The sequence below is a fragment of the Plectrocnemia conspersa genome, unplaced genomic scaffold (genome assembly GCF_051122295.1).
Source record: "Plectrocnemia conspersa isolate PC_06_02 unplaced genomic scaffold, ASM5112229v1 ptg000012l, whole genome shotgun sequence".
Taxonomy (NCBI): domain Eukaryota; kingdom Metazoa; phylum Arthropoda; class Insecta; order Trichoptera; family Polycentropodidae; genus Plectrocnemia; species Plectrocnemia conspersa.
Genome location: NW_028277176.1, coordinates 8611930 through 8633655, shown reverse-complemented (window position 1 = coordinate 8633655; position 21726 = coordinate 8611930). Strand labels below are relative to the sequence as shown.

Below are 21726 nucleotides of genomic sequence, written 5' to 3'. Positions count from 1 at the left end.
TATTTATTTGTGATACCTATAAGCTAATCATTTGGTAAAAAATGAGACAATCTAATGTTAAATGGTTTCCTAAAACACATTTAATGTACAGTAAATAGCAGCTATCGATAAACAAAAAGCAGTCTTTGGCTTAAACGATAGAGAATGAGGGAATATATTAATGTATGATAATGAACCTAAAGTTCATTTAATAATTATTTTTTTCACCAATTAATAGATTATGAGTGAAAATGTTAAAAACGCAACTATAAAAACTGAAAACAAAAATTATGAAAAATAATTAAAAATAAATCTAATTAAAGTTTTAAGACATTATATACCTTAAGATTGGCGAACTAAAGTTTGGTTTCCGCAAAGATATATATATATATATATAGAAAATCTCCATTTATTATACAAGTTTTATAAAAAAGTTTTCGCGATATTAATGAAAATCTTAACTAAAGTTTTTATTTAACAACTTATTGAAGTTCAACATAAAATAATATCTAATTTTTATAAATTTGTATTGGCTTTAAGAAGCAATACGTATAGCATATTTTGGATTTCTAAGTCGCATCGCCCGACAAAATAATGTCAAGGAATGCATTAAGATCTTAATAATTATTTTTGACTACAGTTTATCCTACATTACAAATTTTATGGATTACAATTTTACTTTCCACATAAAAAATAATTACATATTAATAATTATGTAAACACTGAACTTTCTTTTTCGATATTAGTTTATCAATATATGGCTTAATAATGGAAGTAGCGATGCAAAGAGTATTTTTAAGATAATTTTTGTATGTTGCATATGTAATAGAAAATTTAATTTCTAAACAGAGTAAATCTGTTTACTGTTGATGAAATTATTGAAGTATGCTTTGAAAGCATAACATAAATAGTCTGTTCTAAAAATATAAAAACACTTTTATTCGTTATGGTTAATGTATTAAAATAATTTTAAAATATGCAATTGTATTTTTAATAATATTGATATGCAATGTGTTGTGTGCCGCATACGGGTTAGACACCCCTGAGCTCGACTAATCATAAAAAAACATTAAAATACAGCGAAGAAATAAAAAATGTCTATATGGGTAAGTTTCACTCAATAAATTGAGATATGCTGATGATACGGAACTCATTGCATATTTTATTTAAACACACACCTAAGATTTTATACAATTAAAAGTATGTATATTTAAAGCTACATAAAAAAATATCTAATAAAAATGGTTATAAGCAAATAGTTATTTAGCTAAGTAACTAACATTCTTGTTGAAAAAACTAGATCTAAATCAGCAAAATAAACACAATGTCACAAGATATATTATAGCTTAAATACATAAAATTTATTTTCATTGATGTATTAATATTAAAAAAAAATACTTTTGTGAATAATAATAAAACAGTAACTGTCATACATTCTGCTGATAAGAGTTACACTACAAAAAAATTATTATCGTAGTTAAGGGTTAACAATAACCATCAATTATGGTATATAATAGACAAAATGTCTTCTGGCGTCTCGCAGCGCCACTATATCGAGAGCACTAATATTTTTTGTTGACAGTTTATTAGGGGCGTCTCTCGGAAAATTCGCTTCAATAAAACTTATCCCGAAATAATAAAGGGAGGCGTGCGTCTGTCACGGCGTCTTTTATTATTTTATATGTGTCAGTGGGAACGAGTGGAGTTTCTCCCGAAGAAACTTTCAGTTTTCCAACCCGTCGGTTGGTTGCGGCTCTAATTATTACCCAACTCGGGAAAAACATAATACTTACTGATGAAAGTTCGAAAGGGAAAAGCAATTTTCCGACATGACTTGCATATTCTTGCATAGAAAATGCGGGATAAACAAAATGCTTTTTTTTTTTAAAAAAATCTGCATCTACATAATACCGTAAAATGGTATAACGAGCGAAGAGTGAAAGAACGTTAAGAAGATATCTTTCTTATTTTCAAAAATTGTAAACTACATATTAATAGAATTATGTTGAATTACATGTTATATATTTCAAGCCCTTTATATATATCTTTGTATATTTATTAAGTATTATACATATATTTTTAAATATACTCGAATACTATCACTGAAGATTATATGCGAAAAATTTAATGGTTCTAAATTAAACTAACAAAAAAAAAATTATTAAAAAAAAACATTTTTATCCTAGTTTTTATATTTTTACAAACATATTTTTACAAAAATATAATTCATAATACAAAAATACTATCTTGCAAAATACATTTATATATAAGGGCTTTGTTGCCTTTTTTATAATACATATTGCAAGTAGTAAAAATGATTACCTTAAAACATTTTTTTTTAATTATAAAAGAAGGACAATTGCTACATAATTTTTGTATTTGATTACGTAGCAACTCTTGCAATTTAACTTTTAATAAACGAAAATAGAATACATTTTTATTATGTATGAGAATTTAAAAAATAAAGTAATATAACTACCGCAATTAAAAATACCTGTCAAATATATACCGATACAAAAAACTTAAGATGAACAAAATTTATCTTTAAAAAATATACCATTATATATATATATATATATATATATATATATATATATATATATATATATATATATATATATATATATATATATATATATATATATATATATATATATATATATATATATATAATATATTGTATATTCTAGGTATAGCATATAAGCTCAGGGTTTGGGTGGCGCATGATTTGACACAAAAATCTAATTATAGGCAGACAGATCGTTGGTCGCTAAACAAAATTAGGACCCATCTTTAGATTGACTTGTCATGGGTGATGTGAAGTGGATAGGGTTTAATAATGTTGCCAAAAAAAACATCTAGCGCCACACCCTTTACTACCCACAAAAAAATAATTCAAATAAAAAATATTTGCCGGTAAAAAGAATAAAGGATGGATATATTACATTTTAAATTGAATAAAATATAAATCATCATTTCGAATGTACTATAAACAATCATATAGTTTAAAAGCTAATAATTTAAAGCAATTGCATTTATTTTGATTCGCAAAAAATTATTTATTTAAAATGGAGAATTGTAATTTTAGTAACCGACTAATTTCTGAAAAAATTAAAAAGAGTTTTATGCTGTGAAAAAAACTTGTCTTTTAATAAAATCTTTGATTTCAAAACAGAAGTTTTTATTTGTATTAAATTTAAAAATATATAAATTATCTCTGTATTCACCTATAGTTAAACTTAAGTAATAGTACTGTATATACGTTTTTATTACTTCTTCAATTAATTTGTACTATTTTTGGTTTAAACAAAAAGTGTCAAAATAAAATTTGTTAAAATATCATTGTAAAATAAAAATATGTTTTTAAAACTACAAAACATACTACTAGTACGATAATCATTTCTTAATTTTATATGTCACATATGAACGAAATTTATAACAAACATATTGAAACTATAAATATAGGACGACATTAAGCGATGTAATTAGTCTAATCTTGATTGTACTAAATCAGAGGTAATTAGAGAGGATCTTGTGTCTTTATCTAGACACATAACTCTTACTAGGGTGCAAAATTTACATACATGCACTGAAACTGAAATGTTTAATTATAAATATCGTTTTTTTTACATCATATAGTGAATAATATATCGAAATTCAATGTTCTTATTTTAAAGAAGCCCTAAAAATCTATTATTTTTTTATCCCAAAAGCTTCTTGATATTTTCTGTACATTTTGCGCTATGCGTATTAGAACACAATAGGAAAATAAAACACAATACGAATGCGCGAATAACGAAAGTCGTTTCATATTCTGAATATATCTAGTATATATACTCAGTGCAAACCCCTTATCTGCTTTATCCGTTTCCATCTGAGAAGATGTATTTTCTCACCTCGCCTTTGTTTGTTTGTACACATTGAATCGCGTTATATATTCGCGAAAGAAGAAAATCAATTCATTTTCTAGGTTTTAGTAATGTGGTTTGCTGTTGACATTATAGCATTAATAACAAACTTAAATAAGGAGTGCAAAACTTTAGTTAGTATTTTCACTTACCAAAATAAGTTAATCGGCAATATTTTAATTTTTTTTCTAGCTCTACAACAGCTTTCACACACTTCAATTATATGTACATATAAAATATGATATTGTGGGTGTATAATTGAGTTCATTAATGTAGCATATTTAAGGCAAATGCTAATTAATTAAAATAATACTTCCACACTTCAACAGCAAAAAATACATATGCAAACTCAAAACGTATTACAAAAATAAACTTTAATATTTGTTTTTTTCGTCACTGTATTTTTTTTCTATATTTTCTTTATATATTATTTTTGCACTTAGTGTTCACTTTTAATGCGATTTCATTATATATTTATTTCATTTATAACTAATTATGCATTTAAAAATTAATACAAATATCAAATAAAAATGTATTCATAATTATTTAATTTTGAAAGAAGGGAAGATTTAAACCTTAAGCCAAAGCAGATTATTAATTCAATGAAATAAATAGGCTTTTATATTAATTATATTATTTAATATATTATTTAATTTTTTTTTTAATTATCTATTTTTTAATTATTTAAATTATTATTTAATTTATATTAATTATATATTATTATTTAATATTATTTTATTTTCAGATAATGAAAGATTGTAAAATGAAGAAACCCTTAGTAATAAGTCTTTAATCTATCTAATATGAATCTAAAGTTAAAGAAATCAAGAAGGCTAGAAATAAAGACAAACTAAGATAAACAATACATCCCAGATATCTGCACGTATTTATTTCACTAAAATATATGGATTGATAGCATTGCGACGTATTTATAAGTCCTAGTCAATAAAATGGTAGCGTATTTGAGTGCAAAACTGTAGAAAAAATACCTTAATAAATATTGTAAAAAAAGGAATTGAAAAAGCACTTTTTATGTTTTTATTTACAATCTGTCTATACATTCACTTATATTTTTTATTATTTCTTTAGTTTTTTATAAATATTCCCCTATATTAATTTAATATTTGTATCTATCCAAATGCAAATATATATTATTTTATTTTATACAATTCTTCATGCGAATCATTTATTTTTAACAAAACTGATTTTATTATATTTTTAATTTCAATCCTTAAACTTAAACATGTTAATAAATACTCGTGGATATATTTTCACGTTATAATATATTATTCAGAATATTTTCGTTATTGGTGTTATTGTTAGGCTCTCGCAACCCAAACATCACACAAAGGCCATAACTCACGCACGAACAAAAATGACAAGATAGATTTTTACGATATATTACGAGAGCATTATGTAAGAAAATTTATTTCATACATTTTCAATGGACCTTTATCAGATACATAGCCCTCATAAACGCATTAAATCATACGCTTGCACGACATATAGTCGCTGTTTTAAAATATTATAACATATTGAATATGTTTACGTTTATATGTAGAATAATATATAAGCAGTGATTTGTCTGATCGATTTGTATACTGAAATGCATTAATGTTTATGATGTAAATGCAGAGGCCCATTGAATTTATTTCAGTGGTCCACATAATCCGTCACGCTCACTTTTTCCAGACTCGTTTCGAGGAAAAACGAAAATTTTATCTGGAAAAGGGTGCTGACGTATTTTCAGACCCCTACCGTTGAAGTGATGTATCGCACTTAAGCAAATGACATTCAACATGTCTTGAATTGATTGCACAAACTGGTATCGGTATATATTTATGTATGTACATGTATCTATGTATGGCATACAGTATATTCACGCCTATGTATACGATATATTTTATTATAATATAATAAATAATTAAATATAAAATACTAAACGACATATAAAAATAGTAATAATAAATAATTACTACGTATTTGTATTTATCTAACTTTTTTTAAACTGTAAAAAATATATCATGTGCAATGTCAACCGATACTTAAGTAGTATTTTGAAAAATACAATATTTTATAAGTGAATATTGTCATATTGGTTTGTTTTATATGAGTTTTTCAGCATCTGCGCTATTAGTCGCAACTTAAAGGTCATTATAACGACCACTTGAACAACATAAAGAGAAATCCCATCATGAATTTGTTACGAAAGCATAGACCACACTTTAAACAACGAAAGAGAGAGCTTGATAGCACAAAAACTAACATTTGTATAAAAAGACGCCCTAGACAATACGCTCAACTCTGCCTATATTACCAATGTTCTTCGATAAATGCTTTAGAAGCGATGCGGGAAGTTAGTAAACATACTCTTCTGCAATAATTCAGTGCTTTTTTGAACGAACTATAAAAAATATGTGACACTTATTCAGACTCTAGAGTCTGTCCGTGTAACATAATTTATATGTAACAAAAAAACTATAACAGCAATATATATTTGAAATAAATATATTCATAATAATAACATTCAAGAAATATATTACAAGCATGTTAGTTTTATATATAAACGTCTAACAAAGCAAGTAATTCGAATACACTTGAATCATTCTCGCACCACGCATACACTAATTGACAATACGCATCCGCAGAGACGTCGTACAGTGCAATAAAGCGGCGAATGTTGGCTTCCTTCGTCTCTGGTTTATCGGCGTACACTAATGGCTTCACATATCCCTATAGAAAATAATCCAAAGGTGGTAAATCAAACGACCTTGGAGGGGAATTCACAGGTCCATTGCCCAAAATTATGCACTCGTCGAATTTTTCATCAATAAATTGATTGTGGCGCACTTTGTGTGGCATGTTGCGCCGTTTTGTTTAAATTAAAGCTCTTTCACATTGATTTCATTCAATTCGGGAACGAAAAAGTCAGTAATTATGGATCACAAATTGAGATATTTTATTTTTGTAGCAGAAATAAAGCGATTAGTGTTATTAAAATAGCTTTTAAAAATCAAATAAACAGTAAGTTTTACGCGTAAATATATTCTCGTAAGTGCTTGTTTTTAACAAATGCAAAGTTAACGCTCTCAGCAAGTAAAACTTTTACTAACTGGATTGCTTAAGGGATAAAATACAATTGTCTGGATCGAATTCTCAACTCGAGCATGACAATTGTTAAAATGCAGGCAACAAAGTTTCTACGTTTCAAAGTACTACTGCCCTTAAGTTCGTATGCGAATTTAATACATGAGAAGTTTAATTCTGAAGTTTCAATGCAATATTTGATACATTCAAGAAACAATTAACTATTTAATGTATAGTATCTATTTAAATTGGATGTATATGAAAGTAATTTACAATCAAATTAGTGATTTACTCTAAATAATATTCAATGTTAAATGTACTAAAAAAAAATTTTTATATGCCTTTTATATGTATTTATTGTCTTATGTTAATCTTTATTTTTTTATTTTTTTTTCATAATGTACGTAGGTGTTTCAGAAATAATAATATGAAATTACATGTTGTATCTGCCTCATTTTATTATATTTTATTGTTTCAGGTTCAGATGGCATCTCTTCCAGCTACAAGAACTAATCTCACTGGTCCTCTGAGAGGTTCGTCCCTCTCAGTGAACGGAGAGCTGCAAGCAACGAACAGAGCGAGAGCTCCGTCAGTAGGTATAGACACAGACATGGTATCAGAATTTGACCCGTCCAGCTCCGACTCAGGGGTAGTCAGCAGATGTGCGGTCGTCAAACCCCTAAAGCTGAGGCTTTGTCAGCCGATATTCGGCAAGAAGCAAACCTCAAAAACGAGAAGAAACCAAGACCAGGCGAACCCATCGCCTGCAGAACTGGAACCCGCCTTGCCTAGAGTTCAAAAGCCCAGAGATCCAGAGAGAGAGAAAAGAAGAATAGCTAGGAAAAAAGAGAAGAGAGCAACTCTTATCTTAGGACTTATCATGGGTAGTTTTATAGCTTGTTGGTTGCCGTTCTTCTTTCTGTATATCCTAACACCCATTTGTCCAATATGCAACATACCCGATCAAGCGTTTGCTATAGCGTTTTGGTTGGGCTACATGAACTCTGTGTTAAATCCTGTTATCTATACCATCTTCAACAAGGACTTCAGAAGAGCGTTCAGAAGAATACTATTCAAGTGATGTTTAGCCTATGTGTGCTGTTATAGATGCGTGGCGAATAGAATTCGCCTTGCTCAAGAAAGAGCAGCACCTGGCCTCTACAACGTGCGTTAGTGAAGTTTTCCTTTTCTTTCGCAAAATCTAAACCTAAACCACACGCCTTTGTCGAGCCTAACAGCACACAACTTGCAAAAACGGACAATAAACTGGACTTACTATAAACTACTATTACTATATAATCGCAATATTTTAAATTAACGATATATATGATTGTGCAGTGTATGTGCAGTCGAAATCTGGTATGTTTTATAAATATTTATTTAAAATAATATGAGCTGCAATTTTTAAGTTTAGCCATTTATGCAACACCACAGTTTACTTGTCCTATGAAAATGTTCCTATAAATATTTATATTCTTTTTAGAAATTCGTTTGACTGCTTTTCTACACATTCATAAACACACATATATAACAACAAAAAACTATGCGTTCAAAACAATATGACAATCTTTTCAATAAAGTTTTTAAATAAAGTATATATTTCAAAAATCTTATCTTCATTTTATTCTCCAGATTCCATGGGTATGTACATTTTTGTAATATATAAATATTAATATATTTAAATAACGTTCTGGTTATTGAACTAGATAATAAAGCCACAAACAACAGCATCTTCCTTTTTGATTCTAAATATTAAAGTATTTGATGTTTTTTTAATAAATTAATAAAATTAATAAAAAAATATAATTGAAAGAATAATATTGATTAAAATCTTGACCGTGCCTACATAAGCACCAACTCTTATATTTATTATAATATATAAATTTGTAAGGTAACCCTTAGATTATTATGAGTTAAATAGTATGTATTGACTTGAAATCAATAATAAAAGTATATAAATGAAAAGTTCACCAAAATATGTGATGATTATATATATAAATATAAATATATATATATATATATATATATATATATATATATATATATATATATATATATATATATATATATATATATATATAAAAGATTTAATTTAATATTTTAATCGTGGACCTATTAGTAGAGCAATGATTTAGAATTTTTATTTTTTATGTATAATAATTATTACATATTGTGATGATGGAAGGCACCAATTACTAATTTATTACATAATATATAAATATATATATATATATATATATATATATATATATATATATATATATATATATATATATATATATATATATATATATATATATATATATATATATATATATATATATATATATATATATATATATATATATATATTGATAATATTAATAATTTGCTACCAAAGATATAATTTTTTAACTTTTATTTAATCCACCAATGTTTAATTTTAAAGAACGCTTTTGGACAAAACATATCATTTATTAAAATAATCCTATTGTAAAAAATGCTTTCTGCTTACATAAAAAAATTACATAAAAAAAAGAGTGGATGCCTTCCAAAAATTTGTATAATCTTTCTTTTATAAATATTATGTAATTTTTGTACGATTTTATGTTCGTTTAATTACATTTACTTACATTGAATATTTGCCACTTTTTTTTTAAAATATAATAATAAATTATTTAATAGTATTATAAACAAATAATTTTTTATAAAATTCTATTGTTTTCATTTATATTGAATTTGTCTTATAATAATTTATTTGATCAAATAAACAGCCGTGTAAAATATGTGGCTCTTGTATTATTATTGCTATATTTCTAGATATACGAAACTTTTGCAACGAATACTCATGAGGTGCTAAGCCATTTATAATTTGTTCTTTATTAATATTCACATTTATTTGATTATTATTGATAACTAGTTTTATTTCTTATGAAAATAAACTTGCGTGATACGCACAATTTAAAAATATTTTTATGTAGTATAAATGATTTTTAATTATTTTTAATGTATGAATAATCATTAAAAATATATATAAAAATCATTTAAAAATTATAAACAGTAATTTAAAAATAAGATATATGGATAATACATTGAGCCCGTAATATCCATAAATCTTCCTAATTTTTACAATTTTTAGAAGTGTTTCGTTGATTTTATAAATTGTAATTTAATTTATGAGCAATAAATATGTATACACGTTTCTTTATTAGCATCATCGTCCTTATAAAGACTATAACTATTAGTACGTCTGTTTATAATGTAATGTATACACAATGTACGATTTTTAAGAGGGAGACCTAATTAATAAATTATAAGTATTAAGAATATTATTAACAATATATACGATATATATATTTGTCTTAGACCATTCGGTTAAACGTTTTACTCGAATTTACTATGTTTAATATTAATATTTATTTATAAAATATAACGTATAACGCTATAAATATATTTATATTATGTAAAGTTATATGTATATATTAATGTTGTTCTGTAAAAATTCATGTAAATTTTTATAGAAAGAATGCGTATTATTTATTATAAAAAATCTATATCTAATCTCGTTTAAATGTTGTTTATACTTTTCATATAATATATTGTATTATGAAGAAAAAAGTTTTTTATGTCAATCAATTTTATTCTAACTAATAGTAGAAATTATTATACATGTTAATTAAATAATTTATATTATATTTATAAATATCCTGAATAAAACTATTTATGTTAACGATAGTGATTGAAAATGTTGGTTATATAGTGATCATGATAATGTATAAATAAAATTGTAAATCCAAAATTCTATATATTATGGAATCTTGTAAAAATTATATCCTAACAAATTCGAAAGATTAAATCTTACAAATTCCGTTAAATAGAAAATGTACAAAGTAAAATTTGAAACTATTTAAAATAAATAAACAATCATTGATTTAAAAATTAAAGCGGGTGTTTTATTTTATGGCTCTTTCGAGAAAATACCGCTCGCATACGTATGCTGATTTTTTCCCAAAAATAAATATCAACGCTGAATACGCAATTGAATTGTACACAAGGGTGCTCAGGCTTCATATCTATGTACGAATTTATACATTGGATAATATCAAGAATTTCAAATGTTACCCCACAGGGCCCCTATCTTTTTTAACTCCTTTTCTTATACGCTTCGCGAATGCGTGGATGTCTTTACCGGATTTTTCTTTGGTTTAACGCATCACTTATTCCTTTTTTGCTGAACAAAACCAGATCATGCTATTCAACTTGTTATCATATACCTACGTACATACGTATAAGAAATTCATGTGGGAAATAATTTATAAATCGATTTTTTTCAAATTTAATATGACGCTTAAGCTGATTGAATTCTACGAAGAACATTAAGGTGAGTATTTGAGTTTTTCAATCCAGTAATTTGTGCGTATTTACAATACATATATGTATGTATTTTTGTAATGATCATCGATTAATACAAAAAAATAACTGAATAACATTATAAATGCCACTTCGTTAATATAGTTTTATAAATAGTATATACAGAAGCGTACAAAAACGCATCAATTCTTGAATTTTTTTACCTTTATTGGGGGTCCGACAAACCAAGGATTAAAGAAACCCTAACGTTCGCTGTCCTCTGCTCTAATCAAAAACCCAAAATTGAATGACTGCCATTGCTCAAAACTCTTGATATTCTTAACGCCTAGCAAAGAAAGCGTGTTTCTCGCTGCCCTCAGAAAAGTCTAATAAGTCTACAATTTTCATATTTCTGAGAATGGCTTTAATCCCATCCTATCTTTTTCACTATAAAATTTCAAGTAAAATCACACATAAAATTTAATATAATTAATAAAGAGACCGCAATTGATTATTTTTAAAATCATGATACAAAACAGTGTAAATTAAAATTGATGCAGAATCATATTTTATTATTTACTTTCCAAAAAATGCTTAATCGATAAAAACCCTATCTAAACATTTTAATTACGGGAAACTCATACTCGCAGCAGGAGATTTTAATTATATACACTGCGATTGGAATTGTAGAGCATAAAAGCAAAAGGATGAAACTCTTTGTGAGTATAGCAAAATATAAATTAGGAAGCTCCGACAACATCTAAACATTATTCTATATTTGTTAAAAAAAAACAGTTGCAATCTACTAACGCAACTGATGTTTTTACAGATCATAACCCAGTAATATTCATAATTACTTAATACTAAGAAACCCATAAAACAATATAGATTTATAATTATGTGGATCTATTTCTATTTTATTTTTTACATCAAACATCCTTAGATGTGAATCAGATAGCAAAGGAAATGTTAACTTTTTTCACAAAAACAATTAATTGAACGATGTACTGTTGAAAATAAAATAACTAAGTTTTAATAAAACATGTTAAAAAATATATGAGGAATATAAATATTAATAACATATTTTTTTAATAATAAATAAAAAGCTTTTTATGTAATAAAATACATAATTAAGTTATTGTATGAAATAATAAAAAAAGGATTTAATATTAGCAGAACAAATAAAAACTTTACAAAGATAACCAAGCGTTACCCAAACATTATTTAAAGTGCTGACAAAAGTACCTACAAAATACATTGCTTACAGATTTATGAAACCCAAGACGGAATACATTTGTCATATAATTAGAATATTTTTATAATATATCATAAAATAAAAACAGATTACAGTTTTACACAAAGTAACTAATGATTGATCAAGGAATCGGAAAATTTGCTATATTCAGTTTTTCTACACAAAATATATAATATACTGATTTTTGTTATTGAACTTATCTACACCCATAAACAAAATTATAAGCTTGCAAATTATGCTGATAATAAAAATTTCTAGTCATCAACAACAAATCAACGTTTGCAAATTTTTACTTAGCTATTAATGAAATTTAATGTTTATTAATATAATAGGAAGTTCTAACCCCAAAAATTTACTTTTATATTTTGGTAAAATGTATGTGGTGATTTGAACTTTTGGATTTTAAACCAACAATAATTATGAGTATGTATCATTTGCATCAGATATCGTTAAATAAAATAATACACCGCACTTTGTTTGTTTTATAGATAAGCCCCATTTTTTAATCACTACATAAATAATGTGGAGCTTTGCAAAAATAACTAATAAAGAGATCTTAATAGAAAAAATCTATCTAAGATATGTAATAATAATATTCTTTTAAAAGCCAACTATGTGATACGATCGTTTGTAGAAAAAGTAGATTCAGTGTTGCGGATTTTCCATTACGACAAAGTAAACTGGAGAAAAACGAGGTCGTCTCGCGGAAATTAACTGAAAAGATCGTCCCTCGGGATAATGCGGTCTAATAATGGTAAATCAAGATTTAATGAACAAAGCCTTATTCCTGCAATATGTAAATTCTATTGTTTATTTATATAGTAACGACAAAACAAGATACTTTAAAGTCGCTGTTTGCAATTTTTTTTTTTATGTACAATTACCTCAGTCTCTAATTATGTTATTCTTTATCATCTAAAAGTTGTGTATATTAAATACATTCTAAGAAAAGAGCTAAACTTTGAAGCTCGAAAGTGTATAAATTTTGACGCACAGCCGCAAAGCTTTCATCGTTTATAATGGATTATTAATGATTGATCCTAATTGATTGAAAATGCCAGTAAGTCCACACCGCTCGATTTGTATGAAAGGTCTCAAAATCCTGTGATATTAATCAGGTTTTCAAAACGTTCTCATTTAACTACATCTATGTATCATAATAAAGCAAATACTATTTTATTTTATAAATATAACGTCACTCATAAATAAAATGTTAATTAAGTTCAAGTTCTTATTTTGTTACAAATAAAATACAAAGCATAGTATTAATATAATTAAACTTGTTTTTTTATCCACACAACATAGAACATAAAAAATATTGAATTTTTATTTATGTATAATATTGTGATATTGAAGCAATAACATCGTTTTGGCCGCCGTTTCATAGAAATAATGACATAAAAAAGATGTTGCGATATATAATGATTATTATTTGATATAGGGATACAAAAAAATCATATTAATACTCTCGAGATTCCAGTGTTTTTCTATTTACGTTTAATAGTTGCAACTAATAATTAGCTCTATCTAAAAAAAATAGATGTTACTGTCAACCTATTCAATATAAAAAAATATTTGTTTTGCTTATTAGCTGAAAAAATATTTATATAAATACATCTTTATAAATTAAAAAAATCGAGTTGCAATAGTTATTAGCTGTATACTAAATATCAATAAAAAAATTAAAAATATTAAAAGATATTTGCATTTAAATTATTTATTTTGAACCTCTCTATACATACGTCACTATTGCTAGTTCAGGCATCACAATTTAACACCCTTCTTTATCTTGACAGCTCATTTATATTTGTTCAAAATAAAATGTTTTATATATTATGTTACAACTCTTTAATTCAAAATAATCTTATACTATCGTAGAGCTTTTTTTTGTAGTATGAAACCAAATTAAACTAAGAAATAAATTATTTTGTACAAAAAATAGCGAGCTACGCATTGAGACGGAATTTTTAAAATACACTATTTGCATCTTAAAAGTTGGGTTTTGTGTCCTTGTTCCTCTGAGAGCTTAAATAAAACATATTCTGGAGTCTTCCAATTTTCATCATACACCATATTTTTTTGTATAAAAGTCTAAATACACACACAAGTTCTCTTTATTGCGAGTCTGCGGCGGAATTCTGAGTTAATTCTCTTGAGGATATGTTCTCCTCAAAGAGAGCCTACGGTGCACTAAAATAACTTTTTGAAAGGCAACAATTTTTGCGGCGAGCAATTTAGCCCCTTAAAGCATAATCTCATATTCGAAGCGAAATCCCCAGACGACATATTTGTGTCTCGTAAAGTTTTAAAAATATTTTTTTTATCATTTCTAACGAACTACTTGAACGCCTTGGTTTCTCGGCTCGATCTAAATCAAAGCTTGAACGGGATAATTAAAAGTGTATAGAAGCGGTTAAATTTTAATTATAGGCCGTTGTAAATTTCTTATTAAATTTGCAATCGTATTGAAATTTTTTAATGCAATTTCTATGAAAACAAACAGCAGCTGCCTCAATACTTTTACTACAGTTATTCATTAATGGCATGCCTCGTAAAGTTCGATATGAAAGCATTTATATATCCATATAATACTTTAGCTAGCTCTTAAAAATATTTTAAATTATATTTATTAAGAAAAAAACACAATTTTGATTTAAATAATGGACCTTAAATCAAACTTATCATAGATGTAGATCTATATACGTATGCTCAAAATAATTATGAAGATATAATATAATACATCTTTTTAGGTGTGCCAAAACAACGAAAAGCTAAGCGAATCATCAATATATAAAAACTTTAATATTTCGCCCTTATTAGGAGATGACTAAAATAGTTAAACAAACTCATCAGTCGAGAGAAAATAAGCTGAAAAAAAAGTATGTCGCATAAAGTCATATCTCATTGCTACACAATGTGAAAGAATGGTTCGTGTGAAATTTCACTTAAATATTACATCTGACAGCAAATAAAATTAAAATAGCTAATCTCCAACTGGAGATAGTTAAAGTACGATAGAGTATTAATCTGTTGTTATTTTTCCCCGAAATTTAAAGATAGGATTTTTATGAGGGAATTCTATAAATCATAAAATAATTTATTTTATTTTTAAGGCTGTTTTTATTTGAGCACTTATATAATTTAAAGTTTATTTACAGCTAATATAATACAGATGTTGTATTAATTTCGCAAATATTAGAACATTAACTGTTTACATAAAAAGTTTTTAATTAAACTAGATATTTTCTTCCGCGAATACCACTTTATAAAACTTAAGGGTTGAAACACAATCTTGTTTTTGCGGCTATAAACAAGACTGATTATTAGATTGATATTTATTAAATTATTTTTTTTATGGTTTGAGATAGAAGGAAAACAAAAAGTGACTAAGGTAAGGGGTTTCCCTGTAAAAATTCTGCAAGCACCATAAAACCACACGGTAGCTCTGTTATCCTAGCACTAACGACATAACCTCGTGAGTTGCGAGTCATAACAACCTTTACGGGCATATCCATAAAAAACAACTATCCAGACAATATTTTCTTCCATTCACATCCCCAATTTTCTAGCTTCATATGGCCGCATTAAAATGCACGGTAACTGCACAACAGAGTATCGTCAACGTTCGCCTGATGGAAATTCTAATGCTATGTGCTTGCTTAGAATGGCCCATTTTTTACTTTCAGTTAATTTTAATTTAAGGAGCTAAAAGTTTGATGAACATAATAGTTACATAAATGAGTAGTCTTACTTTTTTAATGACTGTTTAAATTTGTATTTTTAATAATTTATTATATAACAGTTGGACCACCTCATTAAATGATTAAATATGGAGATAATCTGAATATTATGCTATTCAATTACCAGTGACAAAACCAGTTTTAGCTTTTGACACAAAGGTTTTCAGAAAAGGGTATTTTTTTGCAAAAATGTGAATCCACCGTGAGAAAGTCTTTTTACAAATTAGGTTAAAGTACCCGTAATGAATTTAAAAAAATATAAAAGTATTCGTCGTGGATGTCTTGACAAAGGATAATACGTGCATTGGGGACTGTCATCCCAAACGGTCATTCGTAATCTGATCTAGCGGCAATATGTTTGTAAAACTGGTTACCCGTTTTTATTTGGCCGTCCCACCGAAAGGTGCAAATACCAAAGTTTACTTTGGAGGAAGTTTAGGGTTTCGGAGCCCTTAGGGTGATCTGAACCTGAAGGGTGGCCAATGAGATTCAATATGAAATCTAGTAAGAGTTTTTAATTAAAATATTTACGCAATTATGCAGTCACTTCGTAGAACGGCGAAATAGGTTTACGCCTTTAGAAAGCAACGTTCGCTTGTCCAGAGTAAAATTGCATTTTTAAGAATGTCTTGGATGCAGTGATTTATGATTTATATATTTTTTTAAATAAACATTTCATACAAAATAACAAATATGTAATTAGTCTAACCAATCACATTTATATTGCTCTTTATAAAATTTCTATGCTCCACCACAAGTTCGCCCTGATGGTATTTATATTACTATAAAATAATAATACTAACGCTGGGAAATGAAAACGCCGTTACATGTCGTCGTTTTTTGTGCAAGTTATATTAAAAAGGTGAAATTGTCGTGACAAATTCGGCAAAAGTATCCTTCCGCCGGGACTCGAGGTTACGTACGCACTAAACCGAACCGTAAAAATATAATAATAATGAAAGCCGGTTATGTATGAATATGGACAAAAAGCATAAAGAGAATGGGTCGATGCTCGCCCGCGAGTATTATAAAAGAAATCTGTATGCTTAGCACTTACACAGGGGGTGTAGCGATTATCGTAACGCTTTAGTAAAGGTCGTAAAGCCTTTTTTATCTGCATCTTAAAAGGTCGCCGCCGCCGCTGCCGTAGTCGGTTGTGCAAAACGATATTTTTACAAGAGGAAACGCAAACTGCGAAAGCAATATCTCGCCGAAATCTATGCACACTTTCGCTTATGAACTCAATGAAAACCTTACCGCCACCTCGTAAATATTCCACTTTGACGCCCGGTGTGTTGTAACCGAGACCCAAAAACGCGACTGTGTCGGCAAATAACCCTAGACCGCATCACAATAAAAATATAAATATATATACTACATTTTTTAAAATGCTTTTAAGTTGCTTGTTTATGGCGTTAAATGGTATTGTGATATATATAAAATTTGTTTGAGAATATTTGCACAAATTCTTATTCACGTCAGTCATTAAATATAAAATAAAAATATATCATCTTCCTTACATTCAATATAACGAATTTTTTTCTTCAGTCCCGTGAACTTCGCTATACTGAGATTTCACTGTAGTAAGATAAAGTCACTATTAAATATTTTAGAACGTCGTCTAAAACAATCATATAATAGTCATTATCATCACTACATTTAAATTTATTTTTGATATTTTGAAACATTTTTCTGGAATATATATTTAAAAAAATACACTTAAATTTTAATATATAAATAACTTAACACGTATAAAATCATTAATAATTACTTTCCAAATAAAATGAATTATTGCAAAAATAAACAAGGTTTTCACGACTATTGTATTAAGCACCCGTTGGATAGATCATGCAACCCTAGACAGATCGTAAAATTAAAAAAATCTTAAACCAGGTTCTGGTGTTTTAAATATAAAAAAACAGCTCTAAATTATTTAAATATTAGCTTGAAAAAAATGTCAAGTTCACTTTGACATAAGAGTTATTGGTTAAAAAATATCGATATTGATTTCACCTTGATTTGGAAGTTCAAATGGTTAATGTGTTTTATTGTATTTGCACAAATGCATATTTTGCATTTATAAAAAAAGTTGAAGTATCTGTGGATGTGGTCAATCGATAACCAGCTACCTTAAAGCATTTCCAAATATCGCATTGTTACATTTGTATTAGATTACCTCCGACGAAATTTGCTTAATCCCAACGACTGTTTCTTGTTAAGAGATACTGCAAAGATTTTTTACAGACAAAGTCCGTCGATTATCCGTCAGTGTCAAGCACACACATACGGATGGCATCATAAGATTCCCTATCGAGCTCGACGGTTTACCGTTACATTCTAATTAGAATCCACTACTATTTGCCTCTCAGCCATACACCGTGGGGGTGTTACCCTGCGCTTCTAAAGAAATATTTACCATTTTATTTTTATTATATAATAATGCTCTTTTCTTATAATAAATATAAATATTTTATTGCTTTTGGAAACAAAAATAGTAGGAATACATTTAATAATGACTATAATAATTATATTTATTTAAAATATCGTTGAAATTCCGCACAAAATTAAAAAAAATCAGATACATAAGTAGTAAAATTATGGAATGAAGTTAGTGGTATTGTAGGGTAATCAAATTTATTCATTTAACAATCCAGAACTGACGCCGATCCCTTAGAAATAAAAGTGGGAGTGGTGTCGTATGCAACGAAGAAAGAGATAAAGCATGCTCTTTCGTGTAACGGCACTTCGTCCAGATGACATGGGAATCTTATGAAGCATACGGATGACATTCAGGTGCGAGCTATATAGCTCTCTAGAGACTCGAGATTGCGTCCCTTATTCTTAACCATTGCGACCAGGACGATAGCGCTCAAAAATCCGCAGCTAGCATGAGTCATCAGTAATAAAAAAAAATCTGGAATAACTACGAGGAGCTAAAACACGTGCTCACCACTATCGTTTTTATTCAACTAAACATTTCACGCCCATAAAAATCAAAGTATTTAAAAATATTTACATATTGACTAAAATGTTTCAATTTTGGTACTTCAATAACAGAGCATTTATCCACTGCGCTTTTTCAGATTACCTTTTGATTGAAAAAAAATTAAATTACATGTTTTGACAGCCATGGATATAAGTAGGTACACAACACACTTCAAACGGACTGGGGAGCGTAACGGCAGGCGTGACGTCCTATACTACCGTGCGACGGCCCAAGCTATTTAAATATCAATCAATCTGATAAGCGTTGAAATTCACTCTTTTTTTATTTTAGATCACATCGACGATCCAAACGTTGAATTAATTAAAAGCTAGCGTTACTCTGCGCGAGTTTTCGAAAGCTCTCGCTCTCCCAACGCCAGTGTTAATTACTGTTGTAGCGCCAAGTTGTCGGTGGCACCAGTCGGGAGCAATTGTTTGACAATCGGTGTTGTGACATTTCCATTTTTGGCTCTTCCATTCGAATGTGAGCGTTTCAATTAAACTTTGATAATGCCGAGTGCGCACGGTATCGCGCTCAAGATGTGTATCTCGAGAGAAACCGCACAAGATCACTCGCGCGGGGATGCTGCGCGCGTATTTCTACAAATAATTAATAGACGCCAGAAGTGTGCTTGTAATTATCCCCCAACAATTTGAATTTCCCAAAGCGAGTTTTAAACTTTGTTTTCTCGAACAATTGCCATTAAAACGGTGGAAAATAAAAGAAAGATAGACCTAACTAATCTTTAAATTGTCGTATTGTAGTAATTTAAAACGACCCACAGCATAAGAAGATTTCTTAGAAATTAAAACAAACATATAGCTCTAAACTTTTATTAAAACTGTGCAAACAAAAGTTGAGCAACTTTACCAATTATCCACATCTTATACTCCTAAGAGATAAGATAACTAAAACTTAAATTGTGTAATCAGATTTAGTTGCTCAATAGATAATCCCTATGCATGTAAATGGTGAAGTTCTGAAGTGCAAAAAAGTGTTTTACAAAGATCATAATAAATTAACATTCACCTTATTTAAAATAGTTATATAATATCAACATGGCTTACATCTGTATTTATCAACAGCAAATTAGATATTCATTTTGCGACACATGAATCTTACTATTAGCATTGGTACGTCAGTAAGTAACAAAAATTTCCGAATTTTTTTTACGCTGCAGTAAAATACATAGTTAATATTCAAAATATATCACAATAAATAGCATAACTAAAAAATAGTAGCATTATAAAATACTGTTGCTTAACAATAGGATTTCGCCGCCCGACGTAATGCAATTAAATATGTATAAATGGCTTATACCTAAAAGATCTGAATTCACATTCCATATAAACCGTAGTGTTACTTAATATCACTTTTGTGTAACCCCAATACTATTTTTAAATAAGAAAAACATTCTATAAGTTAATATTTTTAATACCCTGAAGATCATCACTTAAGTGTCGATAATAATTATTCTACGTTCAAAATAAACAGTTTTATTTTCAAAGCAAATCAATTTATTTTTCCGGTGATATGAATAATCTATATTTGTGAATCCTGTTCGGAATTTTTATATAATATTAATTTTGATCAATAATCACAGATTTTGTTTTCCTAGATTTTTTTAATCTTACTGATAAATAATAAAATTTTCGAATTAAATCCTGCTTAGTGACATATATTAATAAATAGATTATTTCATACTAGGACACAGTATGTGACAGTCATGTTAAAATAATAAAACTTAAAAGACTATCTTCACTGTTTATTAGATACAGTCACGCTATTTTGATCATGTAACGTAGTATCTTTTAATCTGAGCACATTCTGATAATTTTAGAGCTATGTGCATTTACCAAGAATATTTAAAAACATAAATTATACAAATGTTGATTAATAATATATTGCGCAATATTAAATTTACTCTCAGGAAATTTCTATTGATTTAAGAAACGCATAAGAGTCACAGATTATTTTCAGGCACATGGCATATTTTGTTAATTTATTTTTTATTAATTTATTTAGCTTAATAGCTAATCTTTACATCTTACAAATTTAGTAAACATATATAAAAAATATATAAAAAATACATAACAGAAAGAAAAAATAAAAATATACAATAATAAAGACTTAATATTATAATTTATTTCTATATGTACGAAGGTGTTTTTTATTCCATTTATGAAACCCGTTATATTTTTGCTGTTTCGGATTTCTCTTGGAAGATTATTATATAAATCAAAACCTCCGTACATAACTCCCCTAGCCGTACTCGTTTTTTTATACTTAATTATCTTTAAATTTTATCTATTTCTAGTATTATATTTATGTACATCTTTATTTCTTATTAAATACTTATTAAAATATTCTGGTAACATATTATTTTCTAACTTATATATAAATACTAAAACATTCATACTCAATATTTCTTGAATATTCAAC

General features: G+C 27.5%; 1 protein-coding gene across 1 annotated transcript in view; it reads left to right on the top strand.

The window, feature by feature from the left end:
- Window positions 1–8932, top strand: part of Octalpha2R (alpha2-adrenergic-like octopamine receptor) — a 317014-nt gene extending 308082 nt beyond the window's left edge. Inside the window, exon 7 of the mRNA XM_088200837.1 lies at window positions 7453–8932. Within this exon, the coding sequence (XP_088056963.1) occupies window positions 7453–8055 (603 nt within the window). The 3' untranslated portion in view covers window positions 8056–8932. The remainder of the gene's footprint in view (window positions 1–7452) is intronic.
- The last annotated feature ends 12794 nt before the right edge of the window (window positions 8933–21726 follow it).